The following is a 16,648-nucleotide window of genomic DNA, read 5'->3' as shown; positions in this document are numbered from 1 at the left end:
GTTGGGAATTTTTTTTTTGGACTGCGATTTTGAAAATTTTTTCTTAAATTTTAGTCCAATGGGATTTTTTTTGGAAATTTTATTAGGAAGAGTTTGGATTTTTTTTTTTGGACTGCGATTTTGGAAATTTTGTTTAAAAATTTTTTTTGTTTTTATATAAAGGGGTTGTAATTTTTTTTTTTTTAAACATGAAATTTTAAAAGAAAGAAAATTTGAAAAATTATCTTACTACGGAATTTTTTTTTTTGGAATTCGATTTTGGAAATATTTTTTGAAATTTTATTAGGAAGAGTTGGGAATTTTTTTTTTGGACTGCGATTTTGAAAATTTTTTCTTAAATTTTAGTCCAATGGGATTTTTTTTGGAAATTTTATTAGGAAGAGTTTGGATTTTTTTTTTTGGACTGCGATTTTGGAAATTTTGTTTAAAAATTTTTTTTGTTTTTATATAAAGGGGTTGTAATTTTTTTTTTTTTAAACATGAAATTTTAAAAGAAAGAAAATTTGAAAAATTATCTTACTACGGAATTTTTTTTTTTGGAATTCGATTTTGGAAATATTTTTTGAAATTTTATTAGGAAGAGTTTGGAATTTTTTTTTTGGAATGAGATTTTGGAAATTTTTTCTTAAATTTTAGTCCAATGGGATTTTTTTTTGAAATTTTATAAGGAAGAGTTTGGATTTTTTTTTTTGGACTGCGATTTTGGAAATTTTGTTTAAAAATTTTTTTTGTTTTTATATAAAGGGGTTGTAAATTTTTTTTTAAACGTAAAATTTTGAAAAAAAAAGGAATTTGAAAAATTATCTTACTACAGAATTTTTTTTTTTGGAATTCGATTTTGGAAATATTTTTTGAAATTTTATTAGGAAGGGTTTGGATTTTTTTTTTGGAATGCGATTTTAGAAATTTTTTTTTTTTCGAATTTTTTTTTAGTTTTTTTATCAAGGGGTTGTAAATTTTTTCTTTATAGGAAATTTTGAAAAAATAAAAAATTTGAAAAATCATTTCTACGGAATTTTTTTATTATTTTTTTTTGGAATGCAATTTTGGAAATTTTTTTTGAAATTTCAGTCTTATGGAATTTTTTTGAAATTTCATTAGAAAGGGGTTGAATTTTTTTTTTTTTGTAATGTGACTGGAAATTTTTTTTTTAATTTTGATCTAAAGGAATTTTTGTTTTACCATAAGATTTCGAAAAATCAAAATTTTGAATAATTTATTTGAATTTAAAGATTGCATAGAAAATGAAAATTTTTGGCAAAATTTCAGTGGAATTTTGAATTAAAAATAATTTTATTGGAATAATAAAATCAGATGAAAAAAAAAAAAAAATAATTGTGGAGTTTTACGTTATCATTAAATGTAATGATAAGACAACCGACTTCCTATAGTAAATACTTGTTTTATATATATAATTTATCACTTGTCATTTTATTTAAAAACTGTCGAGTCTACGGTAGAAGATAAAAAAATAATTTTAACAAAATGATGGGCGTGAGTATCTAATAATTATAAATATACATGCATACATACATACATATATATATAAATGAATACAAAGAAATATGAAATTTTATGTAGATGTTTTTCCATTTTGGCGTGACGGAAAGCGCAATTGTATTTTCCGGTTGGAAAACGAGTAACTGGCAAGGAGTTTTGGGTTCTTGTATTGGTATCATTATTTTAGGAATTATTTATGAAGGATTAAAAAGTTATAGGTAATTATTATTTTATACTATTACTATATATATATTATTATTGTTGATGTTGCTGTTGTTGCTATTTTTGTTTTTGTTGCCGGTGTTCTCGTTTTTGCTGTTGTTGTTGTCACTGCCGCTGTTTATGTTGTTGTTGTTATTGTTGCTATCATTGTTGTTGTTGTTGCTGCGGTTGTTTTGTTGTTATTTTTTGTCGTTCATGTTCTTGATGTTGTTGTTGTGGTGTCACTGTCACTATCCTTGTTGTTGTTGTTGTTGTTGTTGTTGTTGTTGTTTTTGTTGTTGTTGTTGTTGTTGTTGTTGTGGTGGTGGTGTCACTGTCACTATCCATGTTGTTGTTGGTGTTGGTGTTGTTGTTGTTGGTGTTGGTGTTGTTGTTGTTGTTGTTGTTGTTGTTGTTGTTGTTGTTGTTGTTGTTGTTTTTGTTGTTGTTGTTGTTGTTTTTGTTGTTGTTGTTGTTGTTGTTGTTGTTGTTGTTGTTGTTGTTGTTGTTGGTGTTGTTGTTGTTGTTGTTGTTGGTGTTGGTGTTGTTGTTTTTGTTGTTGTTGTTGTTGTTGTTGTTGGTGTTGTTGTTGTTGTTGTTGTTGTTGTTGTTGGTGTTGTTGTTGTTGTTGTGGTGGTGGTGTCACTGTCACTATCCTTGTTGTTGTTGTTGTTAGTGTTGTTGTTGTTGTTGTTGTTGTTTATGCGTTTGTTGTTATTTTTTTTTCAAATTTCAATGCAGTACTTGCTGTTGCTATTTTCTAAAATTTGATTGTTGTTGTTGTTGTCGTCCTAATTTTGTTATTGTTCAAACCCCTGTAACTTTGCACCAATTAAGCATACGTCAACCATTCTAAGGACGAAAATTTTAGCTTATTAACTTTTATTTCCAACGACTATCGATGACATACATTTATCTCATATATTTTACGAAATATAACCAATCAAAGTCAATCTAATAATTATTATACATATATTTAATTAATAAATTTATTATTTTATTTCTATAGAGAATCCATGTTCATAAAATTATCATATTTGTATCAAAATAATCGTTTGAAGAAATCCAGAGGGTAACTATCCAAAAAAAAATTATAATATTTTTTTTCGAAAAATTTTTTTTTTAATAAATTTTTTTTCCAGCAATATTATTTTATCTCCAATTCATTTCTACCAGACAATTTTACATATTCTACAATTTACCTTGGGCTATTTATTGATGTTTATATTCATGACCTACAATGTTTATTTCGCACTTGCAGTAATGACCGGTATCGGAATCGGTTTTTGGATTTTTTCATGGGATCGATATAATACTAACTCACAATGCTGTTTTTAATTATATATTTTTTTATTCGATATCATACGTAACCCAGTTATATAATTACTTTAAAAAAACGTGTTTCCTAAATCAGTAATGGAAACCGATTTTTGGTCATATTTACTAATTATTAAAAATAAATATGTCATGTTGGTACTCAAACTAACGGAAATTTACCGTACAACATTTTTTTACTCTTTAAAATTTTCCCTAAACTCAATAGTTTTTCCGAAAAAAGAATTTTCATCATTTTCCTATTTTTAAATTGACTTATAAATTAAATATATAAATAATAAAAATAAACATGTCATATTGGTACTCAAACTAACGGAAATTTACCGTACAACATTTTTTTACTCTTTGAAATTTTCCCTAAACTCAATAGTTTTCCCGAAAAAACAATTTTCATCATTTTCCAATTTTTAAATTGACTTATAAATTAAATATATAAATAATAAAAATAAACATGTCATGTTGGTACTCAAACTAACGGAAATTTACCGTACAACATTTTTTTACTCTTTAAAATTTTCCCTAAACTCAATAGTTTTCCCGAAATAACAATTTTTATCATTTTCCTATTTTTAAATTGACTTATAAAATAAATATATAAATAATAAAAATAAATATGTCATGTTGGTACTCAAACTAACGGAAATTTACCGTACAACATTTTTTCATTCTTTAAAATTTTCCCTAAACTCAATAGTTTTCCCGAAATAACAATTTTCATCATTTTCCTATTTTTAAATTGACTTATAAATTAAATACATAAATAATAAAAATAAACATGTCATGTTGGTACTCAAACGAACGGAAATTTACCGTACAACATTTTTTTATTCTTTGAAATTTTTCCTAAACTCAATAGTTTTCCCGAAAAATCAATTTTTCACCAGTGACTGAATTTTTCGTATAAGAATAAATCAACTTCTCAGAGATTATCAAATAACTAAATTATTTTAAGACAAAACAAATAATTACTCTGTATATTGAAACATCATTTATAATAAAATAAATTAATATTTATTTTAAAAAAAATAATAAAATTATTTTCATAAAAATTAACTTGCTCATAATAAATTTCTTATCAATTGACATCGTTAACGATTAATGAACCTGATAAAACAAATTATTTTATTATCTTTTTTTTTTTTTATCACAACTTACAACAAAATTTTATTATTTTATCAGTCTCGTTTAGAAAGTCATCAGAGAAAAAATTTAAAAAATTTTTTTCGTCAAAAAAAAAAAAATTATAAAATGACAACTAACTTAAGTACTGACAATATTTGTTGCCAAAGTGTACTAAGTGATATTAATAATATAAATAATAATAATATATCACTCAAAGACATTATTTTTGGTTGGGATAAATTTAATACAAGAGTTTTTATTTTATTTATTATTTCTTTTATTATTTGGTCAGTTGTTTTTTTTTTACTGTACGACCCGAGGATTCTTATGGAAGAAGGCCATGGCTCTCATGGGGGCCATGATCATGCTCATGCTCATGCTCATGGACTGGGACATGATCATGGAATGGAACACGAGATCAAATTTATGAAAGGTAATTAATTTTTTTATTTTGGGTTTTAAAAAGTGAGATATTGGAGTGGGGGCAGGGTTGTGGGTACTCTGGTGAGAGGAAATTTTATGAGGAAGATTTAAAAAAAAAAAGTTGTCGATCGGTTGGATAGTTTGGGAGATAAATGAATTTTTTACCAGGAGTCGAATTTATGTTGAAAAAAAAAAAAAATAACAATAAATTGAAATGTTGGTTTCGGTGTACGCTTTCAGAGGATTTTTCATGGGGAATATTGTGAAAAAAATTTTAATTCTGAGTTTGGTGAAGAAATACTAAAGTTTGTTGGCAGCGAGTGCCTAAGGCTTGTGCAGCAAATGAACGTTATGAGTAATTTTTACTAAATAAATTATCGTTAGTGTTTATGGAACTGTGAGAAATTATATTTTAAGTAGAAATAGTAAAATTGACTCTGGTTGGCAGCACAAGCCTTTGGCTTTTGAAGCAAAGTAAACTTATGGCTCATATTTCGTTTATATACTAATATTAGAGTTTATTAGATAGTAAAAAATGCACATTTTTAGTAGAATAGTCAAATTTTCTCAGGTTGGCAGCATTTGCCTCAGGATTCTGCAGCAATAAAGCGGCTGGATTATTTTAACAAAATATCTAATCATTTGATATCAAAAGTTATTAAAAATAATGTATAATTTTATTAGAAATTATCAAATTTTCTTCGGGTGGTAGCACGAGCCTTAGGCTTCTGCAGCAAATGAAGCTGATAATTTATTTTTACTAAAGAAACTAAAATTATGATTCATTAGACAGTAAAAGTGTAATTTTTTTTGTAAAAAATGGACTCAGCTTGGCCGCACGAGCCTTAGGCTTCTGCAGTAAATAAAGCTTATGATTTATTTTCACTAAAGAAACTAAAATTATGATTCATTAGACAGTAAAAGGGTAAATTTTTTGTAAAAATAGTCAAATTGACTCAGATTGGCAGCACGAGCCTTAGGCTTCTGAAGCAAATGAATGATAAGGCTCATTTTTTATTGAATAAATTAAAATTTCTATTTATTAGACAATAAGAGTGCAAATTTTAGATAAAAATAGTCAAATTGACTTAGGTTGGCAGCACAAGCCTTTGGCGTCTGCTGCCAATGAGTCAATTTTTCTTATAAAATGACTAATAAAATTTTTTTTTTTTTTTCAGATTAAATATAAAAGCCTCTACTTAACATGCAGTAAATACTCTTCAACTGGAAATAAACGATCAATACAACTGTAATATATAAATTTTAATTTATTTAGACTCAGGACATTAAACTGCGACACGAAGACGGAAGTAATTTATTAAAACACAAGAGCTCGTTAATCTAGTGTCGAGTCTTAACTAGGACTAAAACAACTGTACTTTCATTATATCTAGATATTTATTATGTCTCTCAATTGTAGAAAAAAATAATCAAATAAACAATTTTATTTTTTATTAAACTTTCATCTTTAAATTTGAATAACTGATTAATCATAAGAGATACGGCAAAATGATATGAGTACAAACTTGTAGGAAATAAAATTTCCTATAAAAAAAGTTCAGTCAATATTTCACATAACTTCAATACTTTATGAGATATGTTGTGTTAAAGTTACAGAAAGATTGAATTAACGAAAATTTATAAAGAATTTTTATTGGACAGAAAAAATTTAACAAAATATTTTTTATTTTATTTTTTCATTCTTCGTCTAGTATAAGGTCTTGTCTGCGACTGTTGACAACAAGCCAGAAATATACTTCTAAACCTTTAAAAATTTAATTATTCATTAATTATATATATATATATGTTTATATACAAATATATATATAGATAAATATCCACCAGTAAATAGAGAATTTGAAGCCCTTTAGAATGAGTACCCACAAGCCGTGTTTATTTTTAAATATTTTTTATATATTTATATTAATATATATAAATATATGAGTGTCTTATAAAATATGAAAAATAAATTTGGCTTGTAGGTACTCATTTTAAAGGGCTTTAAATTCTCTACCTTTCTATCCATTCATATACATATATAGATGTATGTATAAATAAACATATATGGATAGATATATAAATATATAAATATATAAATAATTTTTTTTTAATTGTATGACGAGAAAATTTTAACGCCCTCTAGAATGAATACCTACATGTCATATTTATTTGTAGATATTTATATATATTAATATATATAAATATATGAATGTCTTATAAAATATGAAAAATAAATATGGCTTGTTGGTACTCATTTTAAAGGGCTTCGAATTCTCTATCTTTATATAAATTCATATATACTTACATACAAACGCGTTTCCAAATAATAAAGTTACAACTCCCCATGCGATTGTCGAAAATAAAAATTTAATTCCAAGATACCATACTGCAAAAAAAACGATAATAATACCAGTACCTCTTAACACTAAATACGGTATCATCAATTTATGTTTTTTCTGAAAGAAAAAAAAAACAAAATTTTTCAAAATTTATTTCACTACCAAAAATTCAAAAAAAATTTCCAAATTTTTTTGTTCATTACAAATTTCATATTTTCATATCCCACTTTCACAACACAATTTTTTTTTAATTTTCTACGACTTTTTCTTACCAAACTTTCAATTCCGCGGATCCGCGAATTCAATTCGCGGTTTCCGCGGTTTATTTAAATCTCAATAACTTTCCTCCTAATGCTCCGATTTAAAAAAAATTTTTTTCAAAATTCACAGCTTTAAAAACTCTTCAATCCACTATCGATTTAATTTAAATCGATCCATCGATTATTAAGTAATCGATTAATCGATTTAAAATTTTTTTTTTTTTTTTATTTACATAAATAAATAAATTAATTAATTACTCACTTTATTAGATCCGCAAATCATCAATGCAGTGACAACAAAAAACACAAAATTACCAATTATCGTAAATGCCATTTCAATAGACGACCCACGTCTGCAAGCTTGTGGGTCAATATCCGCCGCGCATTTTAAATTAAGATGTCTTATAAAACTTTGCAACATCGATACTATTTGTCCGATCTGTAATTAATTTAATTAATGTAATTAATTAAATAAATAATTAACGAACAAAAAAATTACCATAAATACGACGCCGATACATAAAGTCCCAGTTTTTAAATCTAAACAGCAGCAGCCATTCAATGTAATTATTTTCATTATAATAATTTATTAATTAATTAATCTATTGATTAATTAATCGGAGTAATTAACCTGTCAAAATTTGACAGAACTGTGCAATTATTTTTAAGCGCTTGTCTTTTTTTTATCATAGAATATTTGAAAAGAAAGAAAAAAAAATAGGTCGAGCAATAAAGAGGTGGAGGCAAAAATAGAAGAAGTGATTTCGTGGGTTGGTGGTGATTTGGACGGGGGGTAGAAGTAGGGGGAAAGGGATGAAGGAATTTTGGATGAGGGTGGTGAGAGCTTTTGTTTGAGTACCCACAAGCCTAGGTTTAAAAAAAAAATTTTTTGAAAAAAAATGAAAAAATAAAAATTTTTGAAAAATTTTTTTTTTGAAATTAACAATATTTTTGGGTTAACTAACTCGAGAGCTCAAGTTTGAGTACCCACATGACTAGGTTATTATGAAAAAAAAATATGATAGGTTTGAAAAAATTTTATTTATATTTTTGGTATACATTCGTATGGTTTATAAAAATAATTCGTAATTTATGGGTACAAACGCTGATTTTCTCTGGGATATAATGGCATCTGATCACTCTTAATTTCTTTATATCTGGAATATATCACCATCCAGAAGTAGAATAATAGCGCTGTAATTAAAAGTATCAAATATATGAATATATATGAAAATTTATATATTTTTGAAGGTATATATCAATAGAGATTTTGATGCCCTTTAAAATGAGTACCAACAAGCCATATTTATTATTGATATTTCAATATATATATTTATATATTTATACTATATATAAATATACGAAAAAAATAAATACGGCATGTGGGTACTCATTTTAAAGGGCATTAAATTTTCTATTTATTCAGTATTTTTGTTTTACCTGTCACTAAACCTCCGATAATAAGGTTGATTGTTCCGAACGTGGCGTCTACTACCTTGTAGGCCACAATTGTCATTAACAAAAAATTAACAACCATCCAAATCATACCAATTAAATACATTACGATCATCGGTACCATTAGTGCGTGATTATTCTACGAAATCGAAAATTTTTTCCATTCAGAGGTAAAATGGTCATGGAATTTTACATCCAAATAATTAATTTGGCATAAAATACATATATTTATATATATAAATTTATGAATGCGTGAAAAGATAGAGAATTTGATGCCTTTTAAAATGAGTACCCACATGCCATATTTATTTTAAAATATTTCTCATACATAAATATATTAATATATAAATATCTTATAATTTATGAAAAGTAAATATGTCTTGTTGGTACTCATTTTAAAGGGCTTCAAATTCTCTACTTTTCTATGCATTCATATACATATATATATATATATATATATATATATATATATATATATATATATATATATATATATATATATATATATATATATATATCAGTAAATAGAGATTTTTATACCCTTTTAAATGAGTACCCACATGTCATATTTATTTTTTAAGTATATATATTTAGTATATATAAATATATGAATATCTCAAAAAATATGAAAGAAAAATATGGCTTGTTGGTACTCATTTTAAAGGGCATCAAATTCTCTACCTATCTATGCATTCATATATATATATATATATATATATATATATATATATATATATATATATATATATATATATTTATATATATATATATACACATCACTGAATAGAGAATTTAATACCCTTTTATATGAGTACCCACATGTTATATTTATTTTTTATGTATATATATTTAGTATATATAAATGTATGAATATCTCAAAAAATATGAAAGAGAAATATGGCTTGTTGGTACTCATTTCAAAGGGCATTAAATTCTCTATCTTTATATACATCCATATACATAAATATATGTATACATATGTATATATATAACAATTACCTTTTCCGATCCATACATCATTAATACAATAACAAATATCGTAATTAAATTATATAAAGTTATCCCTGCTTTTTCACCTCCATTTAAATCTGCACATTTGGAATAATAAAAACTCGTACATAAGTGATCATCGCCAGTAAATGGGGCCGCAGTCATAAATATACCTCCAAGCTTAGTTAAGAAAAACATAAAGAAATAATAATAAATTAAAAAAATTTATTCAATCTTAATTATAATACTTACTAATCCTAAAATACCAATTATCAGAACTCCAATTTTCAAATCACAACAACAACAACATGTTTTTAAATTTATTATCCCCATTTTGTTTTATGTTTTGTGTTTTTTTTGCTACAATTTTTTTTTTTCTTTTTTTTTTTAAAACGCAAAATTAAATTATTTTTCTTATGACGAAATCCGAACGCGATACGGAATGGCCGGTCTTCGTTACTGGTTTCGTTGTTCCCAATTTAATTTTTTTTAGGTCTACTGATTAAAATGGGAGCGATGCGTCATGAGGCCTCGGGCAATTTTTACACTTAAGTAATTATTTTTTTTTTAATGATCGGTTCACAGAAAATCCACTAAAAAACGTATCATTGCTTAAAATTAAACCGTTTAATTACATCGTAGTAATTATTGGAGCTGTTGTTATTGCGTTAAAAAATGAAATTTTATAATTTTGAATTTTTTTTTGGGTTGAAAAAAAAAAGTATGGGTAGAATTGAACTTGTGAGTTAATTTACTCTCATTTGAATACCCACATGCCTATATTTGGAAAACTATGAAAATCGCCATTTTAATTAATTAATTATATTAATGATTAATTGACTTTATCGTAATATATCGATGTGGGTACTCATTGAACGGGAAATTTTGCCAACATTACAAATATCATACGGAAAAATAAAAAAAAAATATTTTTGAAATTAATTTTTTTTCAAAAGTTATGGGGGAGAATAAAATTATCTTGAAAGTAATAAATAAAAAATTTATTTATTTAGTATACATATAATTTATTTGAGTAAAGAATTACACGAAATTTTTAGAATTTTCAAATCCTTGATTAACGTGACCGTTTTCTATTGAATTATTTTGCGATTCATCTTGTAATTTATTTATATCATTATTATGATTATCAGAATGAGATGCACTTGTTTTATCACCGAGTATTAATTTCTCAAGAACTAAAAATGGCGACTCGAACAAGAGACTGAAAATAAATCCGCCGATAATGCAGATCAGCAAGTCGCTGAAAAATGTATCCAGCTAAACAATAAATAAATAAAGGCGTAAAAATAATGGTAATTCTTGTAATTAATAAAAAAAAATGAATTATGGCGTTACCATTTGGTAGTCGCTAAAATAAGACGGCACTCTTGCGGAACTTGCTTTGATTGTTTGAACAACGTAATGGATAAAATATAGCGACCCTCGCGGTTTTGCGAATGCCGTAAATTTTCGGCATTTATACACATGCCGTAAATTTACCGTAATAATTTGGTAATAATATGGTTATATTGGCCAGTTTTTTTGCTGTACTTATACTGTAGAGTTACCAGATTATTATAGTAAAATTACTATAAAAATGCCGAACTTTTACCAAAAAAATGCCGTAAAAAAACTATAAAAATGCCGAACTTTTACCGAAAAAATGCTATACAAATACCGCAATAATGCGATAATTTTATAATAATAAAATCGTATTTTTTTGGTAATTATACCGTAGATATCCTGCGACTTTGCCAGATTTATCCTGATATAATGAAAAATTGTAAAAAATTTGGTTTTATTTTATATTTGCTCCTGCGGTTAAAATCATCGAAAATGTGCAAAGTGTAAAATTTTATATTTTATTCTATTAGTTCACACATTTCTTATTGAAACAAAAGAATTTAAGTGAAAATAAGAATCCGGGAAAATTGAGGTTTTCAATTTTCTTAAGTTTGTTTGTATGGATATAAATACAATTAGTATCAACTTACGAATAAGCGATTTGGCATAATGGTTAACAGATCAGGCTTTAAATCATAAGGACTCGGGATCGAGCTCACGAGTTGGCGGGTTTTTTTTTTTTTTTTTTTTTCATGACAGTTATTGTACATATAACTTTATAATGTTATATATAATTATATATAATTAAATAAAATTTTATATAATAATATATAATTTTTGTCCCGGGTAGAACGGTTTGATGCTGCAAAAATGCCGAAAATATGCTGTATAATTACGGTTTTAATGCTGTTAAAATACCGTATTTTCTCTGTTTTATTACCGTAAATATTCTGAATTTTTTTCGTAAATTTTTGGTAGTAAGGCGGCAAAAAAACTGGCCAAAATAACTTTAATAATACCATATTTATGCAGTATTTATACCGTATAATTCCGGTATTATTTCGGTATTTCCAAAACCGCGAGGGGAGTATAATATTATACACTCAGAAAATTGAGTAATTGTGTTTATTATGCTAAATTTTACTCAAACTTCAAAATAAAAATTAATAATTAAATAAAATTTTGTTATTTTTATTGCTGCCTATTTGAGCATGTAACGATAATTTATTCACTCTGGTCGGTGCCAGAGCTACAGTAAATTTATTAATACCCGCAATAACCGCTGGCGTAATAATCGAGGCAATAACGGCAGAATATAAAATAAATAATCCAATTTTAGGTTTTTTTGTAAAGTGATATTTAATAGTGACAGCCATTTTTGGTATAAATTCGTATGGTTTATAAATTTTTTTGCAATTTACGGTTGCAGAGGATGATTTTCTCTGGGATCTAACGGAATCCGATCAGCTTTAATTTCTCTGTATCGGTAATATATCACCATCCAGAAGTAGACTAATAACGCTGTAATTAAAAGTATGAAATATATGAATATATATGAATGTTCATACATTTTTGAAGGTATATATCGATAGAGATTTTGAGGCCCTTTAAAATGAGTACCAACAAGCTATATTTATTATTGATTTTTTAACATATGTATTTATATATTTATAATATATGTAAATGTATAGAAAAAAATAAGTACGGCATGTGGGTACTCATTTTAAAGGGTATTAAATTTTCTGTTAATTCAGTATTTTTGTTTTACCCGTTGCTGTACTTCCGATAATAAGGTTCATTATTCCATACCCGGCGCCTCTTTTTCTGAAGGCCATAACTGATGCAAACAAAAAACTAACATAGCTCCAAATTATAGAACCTGCATATATTATGAGCATCGGCATCATTAGTGCGGGAAAATTCTTTGAAAAACAAAAACTTTTTTTTATTTTGAGGTAAAATGCTTCTTAAATTTTTAATCCAAATAATTAATGTGGTATAAAATTCATATATATATGAATTTATGAATGCGCAAAAAGATAGAGAATTAAATGCCTTTTAAAATGAGTACCCACATGCCATATTTATATTAAAATATTTTTTGTATATATATTTTGGTATATACAAATATATGTATATCCAATAAAATATCGAAAATCAATGTGACTTGTTGGTACTTATTTTAAAGGGCTTGAAATTTTCTGTCTTTTGAGCCACTAAAATTTATATATATATACTTATATATATATATTTATATATATGTATATATGTAAATATATAAATAAATATATGCATCAGTAAGTAGAGAATTTCATGCCCTTTTAAAGGAGTACCCACATGACATATTTATATTTTATGCATATATATTTGGTATATATAAATATATGTATATCTCGAAAAATATTAAAAATAAATATGGCTTGTTGGTACTCATTTCAAAGGGCATTAAATTCTCTATATTTACATACAATCATATATATAAATATATGTACATATATGTATAACATTTACCTTTTCTGATCCATATATCATTAATATAATGACCAAAATCGTAAGTAAATTAAAAAAAGTAATCACTGCTTTTACACCTGCCGTTAAATTTCCACATTTGTCGTAATATAAATCCGTACAAAACTGATCATTACCACTAAATGGGACTCCAGTCACAAATATATATCCAAGCTTAATTTAAAAAACACAAAAAAAAATATTAAAGAAATTGGAAAAAAAAAAATATTTAATTTTAATAATACCACTTACTAGTACCAAAGTACCAATTATCTGAATTCCGATTTTCAAATCAAGACAACAACAAAATCTATTTAATTTCATTACCGCCATTTTGTTTTATATTTTGTGTTTTTTTTTTGCTACAATTTTCATTATTCTTTTTTTTTTTTTTTGAAAACGCAAAATTGATTTTTTTTTTTTTTTTTTTTCATTACTGGTGTCATTGTTTTCAATTTAATTTGTTTTGAGTCTAATGATTTAAATGGGAGCTATGAGTCATCAGGCCTCGGGAAATTTTTACGCTGGAGTAATTACTTTTTATTTTAATGATCAGTTAACAGGAAGTCCAGTAAAAATCGTATTATTGTTTGAAGTTAAACCATTTAATTATATCGTTGTAATTACCGGAGCTGTTGTTATTGCAATCAAAATAAAATTTTGAGGAAATTTTTGAATTTTGGCCTGAGGTATGGTTTGAATGAAAAAAGTTATGAATGATTTTTGTAGGGAATTTTAAGAGCTACAAAAAAGTTATGATTAAATTTTTCAAAATTTTCGATTGTTCAATTGTTATCGCAATTTTTAGAATTCCCGATTTTCAAAACTACTCAGTGTGGATTTTTTTGATCATTATGAATCTGTATAAGCTTCTAGATCTGAGAATATTGATCTAGGAGAAAAATCCTTCAAAACTTTTTTGTAGAAAATTTAAAGAGCTACAAAAAAGTTATGATTGAAATTTTCAAAATTTTCGATAGTTCAATAGTTATCGCAATTTTTAGAATTTCCGATTTTCAAAATTACTCAGTGTGGATTTTTTTGATCATTATGAATCTGTATAAGCTTCCAGATCTTAGAATATTGATCTAAGAGAAAAATCCATAAGGACTTTTTTATAGAAAATTTAAAGAGCTATAAAAAAGTTTTGATTGAAATTTTCAAAATTTTCGATTGTTCGATAGTTATCGCAATTTTAAGAATTCCAGATTTTCAAAATTACTCAGTGTGGATTTTTTTGATCATTATGAATTTACATAAGCTTCCAGATCTTAGAATATTGATTTAGGAAAAAAATCCTTTCAACCTTTTTTGTAGAAAATTTAAAGAGCTACAAAAAAGGTCTGAACAATTTTTTCAAAATTTTTGATATTTTACTAGTTATTTTAATTTTATCAATCTAAGATTTTCAAAATTAGACACTAGGGATTTTTTTGATCATTATAAATCTACACAAGCTTCTAGATCCTTAAATATCAATCTAGTAGAAAAATCACAAAAAACTTTTTCGTAGGAAATTTCCAGAGCTACAAAAAAGGTCTGATTAATTTTTATGATATTTTCAATATTTCTCCGGATATTTTGATTTTTCGTGTCGATTTTTTCGAAGCTACAAAAAAAGCATTTTTTTTAGAAGATGGCCAATAAAAAACATTATGTTTATTAAAATAATTATTTATTACACTCATTTCTATTTTTTACATAAAATTAACAGTAAACCTCATAAGGTGACATTGTTTTTTTATAACTGGGTGGGTTCAAACTCTTTATTTCCGCGCTGCGACTGTAAATCACGTGCCAAAGATAGATCAAAATATCTGAAAGCAATAATAATTTTTATTAGACCAAATTAATTAGAGAAAATAAAATAATAACAAAAAATCCATACTCAAAATAATCATTCCAATTATGACGAAAATGAAACCGGATGACAAGTCATGAATAAAAAATCCAACGGCGTTGGCTACAAATATAAAAATTTCTACGGCAATTTGAATGGCTTGGAAAACAATAAACGGTGACATTAATTTGTGATCCTCCTGTTAATTAATTACCATTATTATTATCAATGATTGATAGTTGTTATTGTTGTTAATTACCTTAAGTGACCCATAAATCATTAGCGGTGTCAATAAAGACCCGAGTGTGTTGTAAGAAATTTTCCATATCGTCCCTAATTGCGTTGTGTCGAAACACATGCTCTCTACTGCTTTACATACATCGTTATTGAATATTAATATTGCGTAGAAGCTCAAATAATTTAACTAAAAAAAATTACATTAATCAATTAATCACTTAGATTCGAACTCTACCAAAGTTATGAACTAAATAATTGATTTCACAGGTTAAATATTTTTTTACAAAGAAATGACCATGACTACCTTATAAAAGAGCTTCAGGGCTACAAAAAAGGTCCTAAGGAATTTTTACCAAGGACTGACAGTTAACGAGATATCGATCCATTAATCAAGTAGGCGTAATTGTTATAAAATTTTGATTAATGGCTTATTGCGCGTCAACTATTGACTTGGGAAGAAAAGTCATAAGGACCTTTTTTGTGGGAAATTTGAAGGGCTACAAAAAAGGTCATCAGAAATTTCGATGTAACTTCAATTGTTAATGAGTTATTGATCAATTAATGACTGAAAAATGATGTTGTAAATGAAAAGAGGTTTTTGTTATGATTAATGGCGAATATCTCATTAACTATCGTTTTGGGAGGAAAAATGATGATGACCTTTTTTGTAGCCAATAAAAAAAGCTTAAAAAATGATCAGAGACTTTTTTTTATATTTTTAATATGTACGAAGATATAAAATTTTAAAAGTAAAAAAATAAATTTTTTATTAATAATGATTAAAATTAGGTAATTAATTAATTACTTGAAACTTACCATTGCCACAATTCCAATAATGAGTGTACCCGTTTTTAAACTAAAGCAGCAACAACTATTAATTTTCTTGAGCGCCATTTTTTAATAAATTTAATTTGTAGAAAAAAAATAAAAAATAATTCAGTCACTTGTTTTATAAGTTTTTATAAAAGTCTGATGTTGTCGACAATAGACTTGAATTTAGTAAGATATCTACTACTACTAATCATAAATATTGTATATATACCTGAATATATAGAATCTGTTGATGTACGTCACATTCTTTTTTATCTATAAAC

The 16,648-nt window shown here is 25.8% G+C and overlaps 4 protein-coding genes across 4 annotated transcripts; 1 reads left to right on the top strand and 3 right to left on the bottom strand.

The window, feature by feature from the left end:
- Positions 1–1,360: 1,360 nt before the first annotated feature.
- On the top strand, positions 1,361–4,030 carry LOC130674492 (high affinity copper uptake protein 1-like). Its single transcript, XM_057479838.1, has 4 exons — positions 1,361–1,494; positions 1,582–1,718; positions 2,711–2,773; positions 2,844–4,030. Exons 1-4 carry the CDS (start codon positions 1,486–1,488, stop codon positions 3,037–3,039), a joined length of 405 nt encoding a protein of 134 aa, XP_057335821.1. The 5' UTR covers positions 1,361–1,485; the 3' UTR covers positions 3,040–4,030.
- Positions 4,031–6,037: 2,007 nt separating this feature from the next.
- On the bottom strand, positions 6,038–7,818 carry LOC130674604 (uncharacterized). The gene is made up of 4 exons (XM_057479976.1): positions 7,680–7,818; positions 7,443–7,619; positions 6,887–7,037; positions 6,038–6,346 (listed from the first exon to the last, which is right to left on the bottom strand). Exons 1-4 carry the CDS (start codon positions 7,755–7,757, stop codon positions 6,279–6,281), a joined length of 474 nt encoding a protein of 157 aa, XP_057335959.1. The 5' UTR covers positions 7,758–7,818; the 3' UTR covers positions 6,038–6,278.
- Positions 7,819–12,178: 4,360 nt separating this feature from the next.
- Positions 12,179–13,825, bottom strand: LOC130675020 (uncharacterized). Its single transcript, XM_057480475.1, has 4 exons — positions 13,730–13,825; positions 13,481–13,651; positions 12,738–12,891; positions 12,179–12,490 (listed from the first exon to the last, which is right to left on the bottom strand). Exons 1-4 carry the CDS (start codon positions 13,808–13,810, stop codon positions 12,387–12,389), a joined length of 510 nt encoding a protein of 169 aa, XP_057336458.1. The 5' UTR covers positions 13,811–13,825; the 3' UTR covers positions 12,179–12,386.
- Positions 13,826–15,157: 1,332 nt separating this feature from the next.
- On the bottom strand, positions 15,158–16,548 carry LOC130674901 (uncharacterized). The gene is made up of 4 exons (XM_057480351.1): positions 16,371–16,548; positions 15,577–15,741; positions 15,366–15,516; positions 15,158–15,294 (listed from the first exon to the last, which is right to left on the bottom strand). Exons 1-4 carry the CDS (start codon positions 16,446–16,448, stop codon positions 15,185–15,187), a joined length of 504 nt encoding a protein of 167 aa, XP_057336334.1. The 5' UTR covers positions 16,449–16,548; the 3' UTR covers positions 15,158–15,184.
- Positions 16,549–16,648: the final 100 nt, after the last annotated feature.

The sequence above is a fragment of the Microplitis mediator genome, chromosome 9, assembly GCF_029852145.1.
Source record: "Microplitis mediator isolate UGA2020A chromosome 9, iyMicMedi2.1, whole genome shotgun sequence".
NCBI lineage: Eukaryota > Metazoa > Arthropoda > Insecta > Hymenoptera > Braconidae > Microplitis > Microplitis mediator.
Note: the sequence above shows the minus strand (reverse complement) of the source record. Positions and strands in the feature narration are given on the sequence as shown.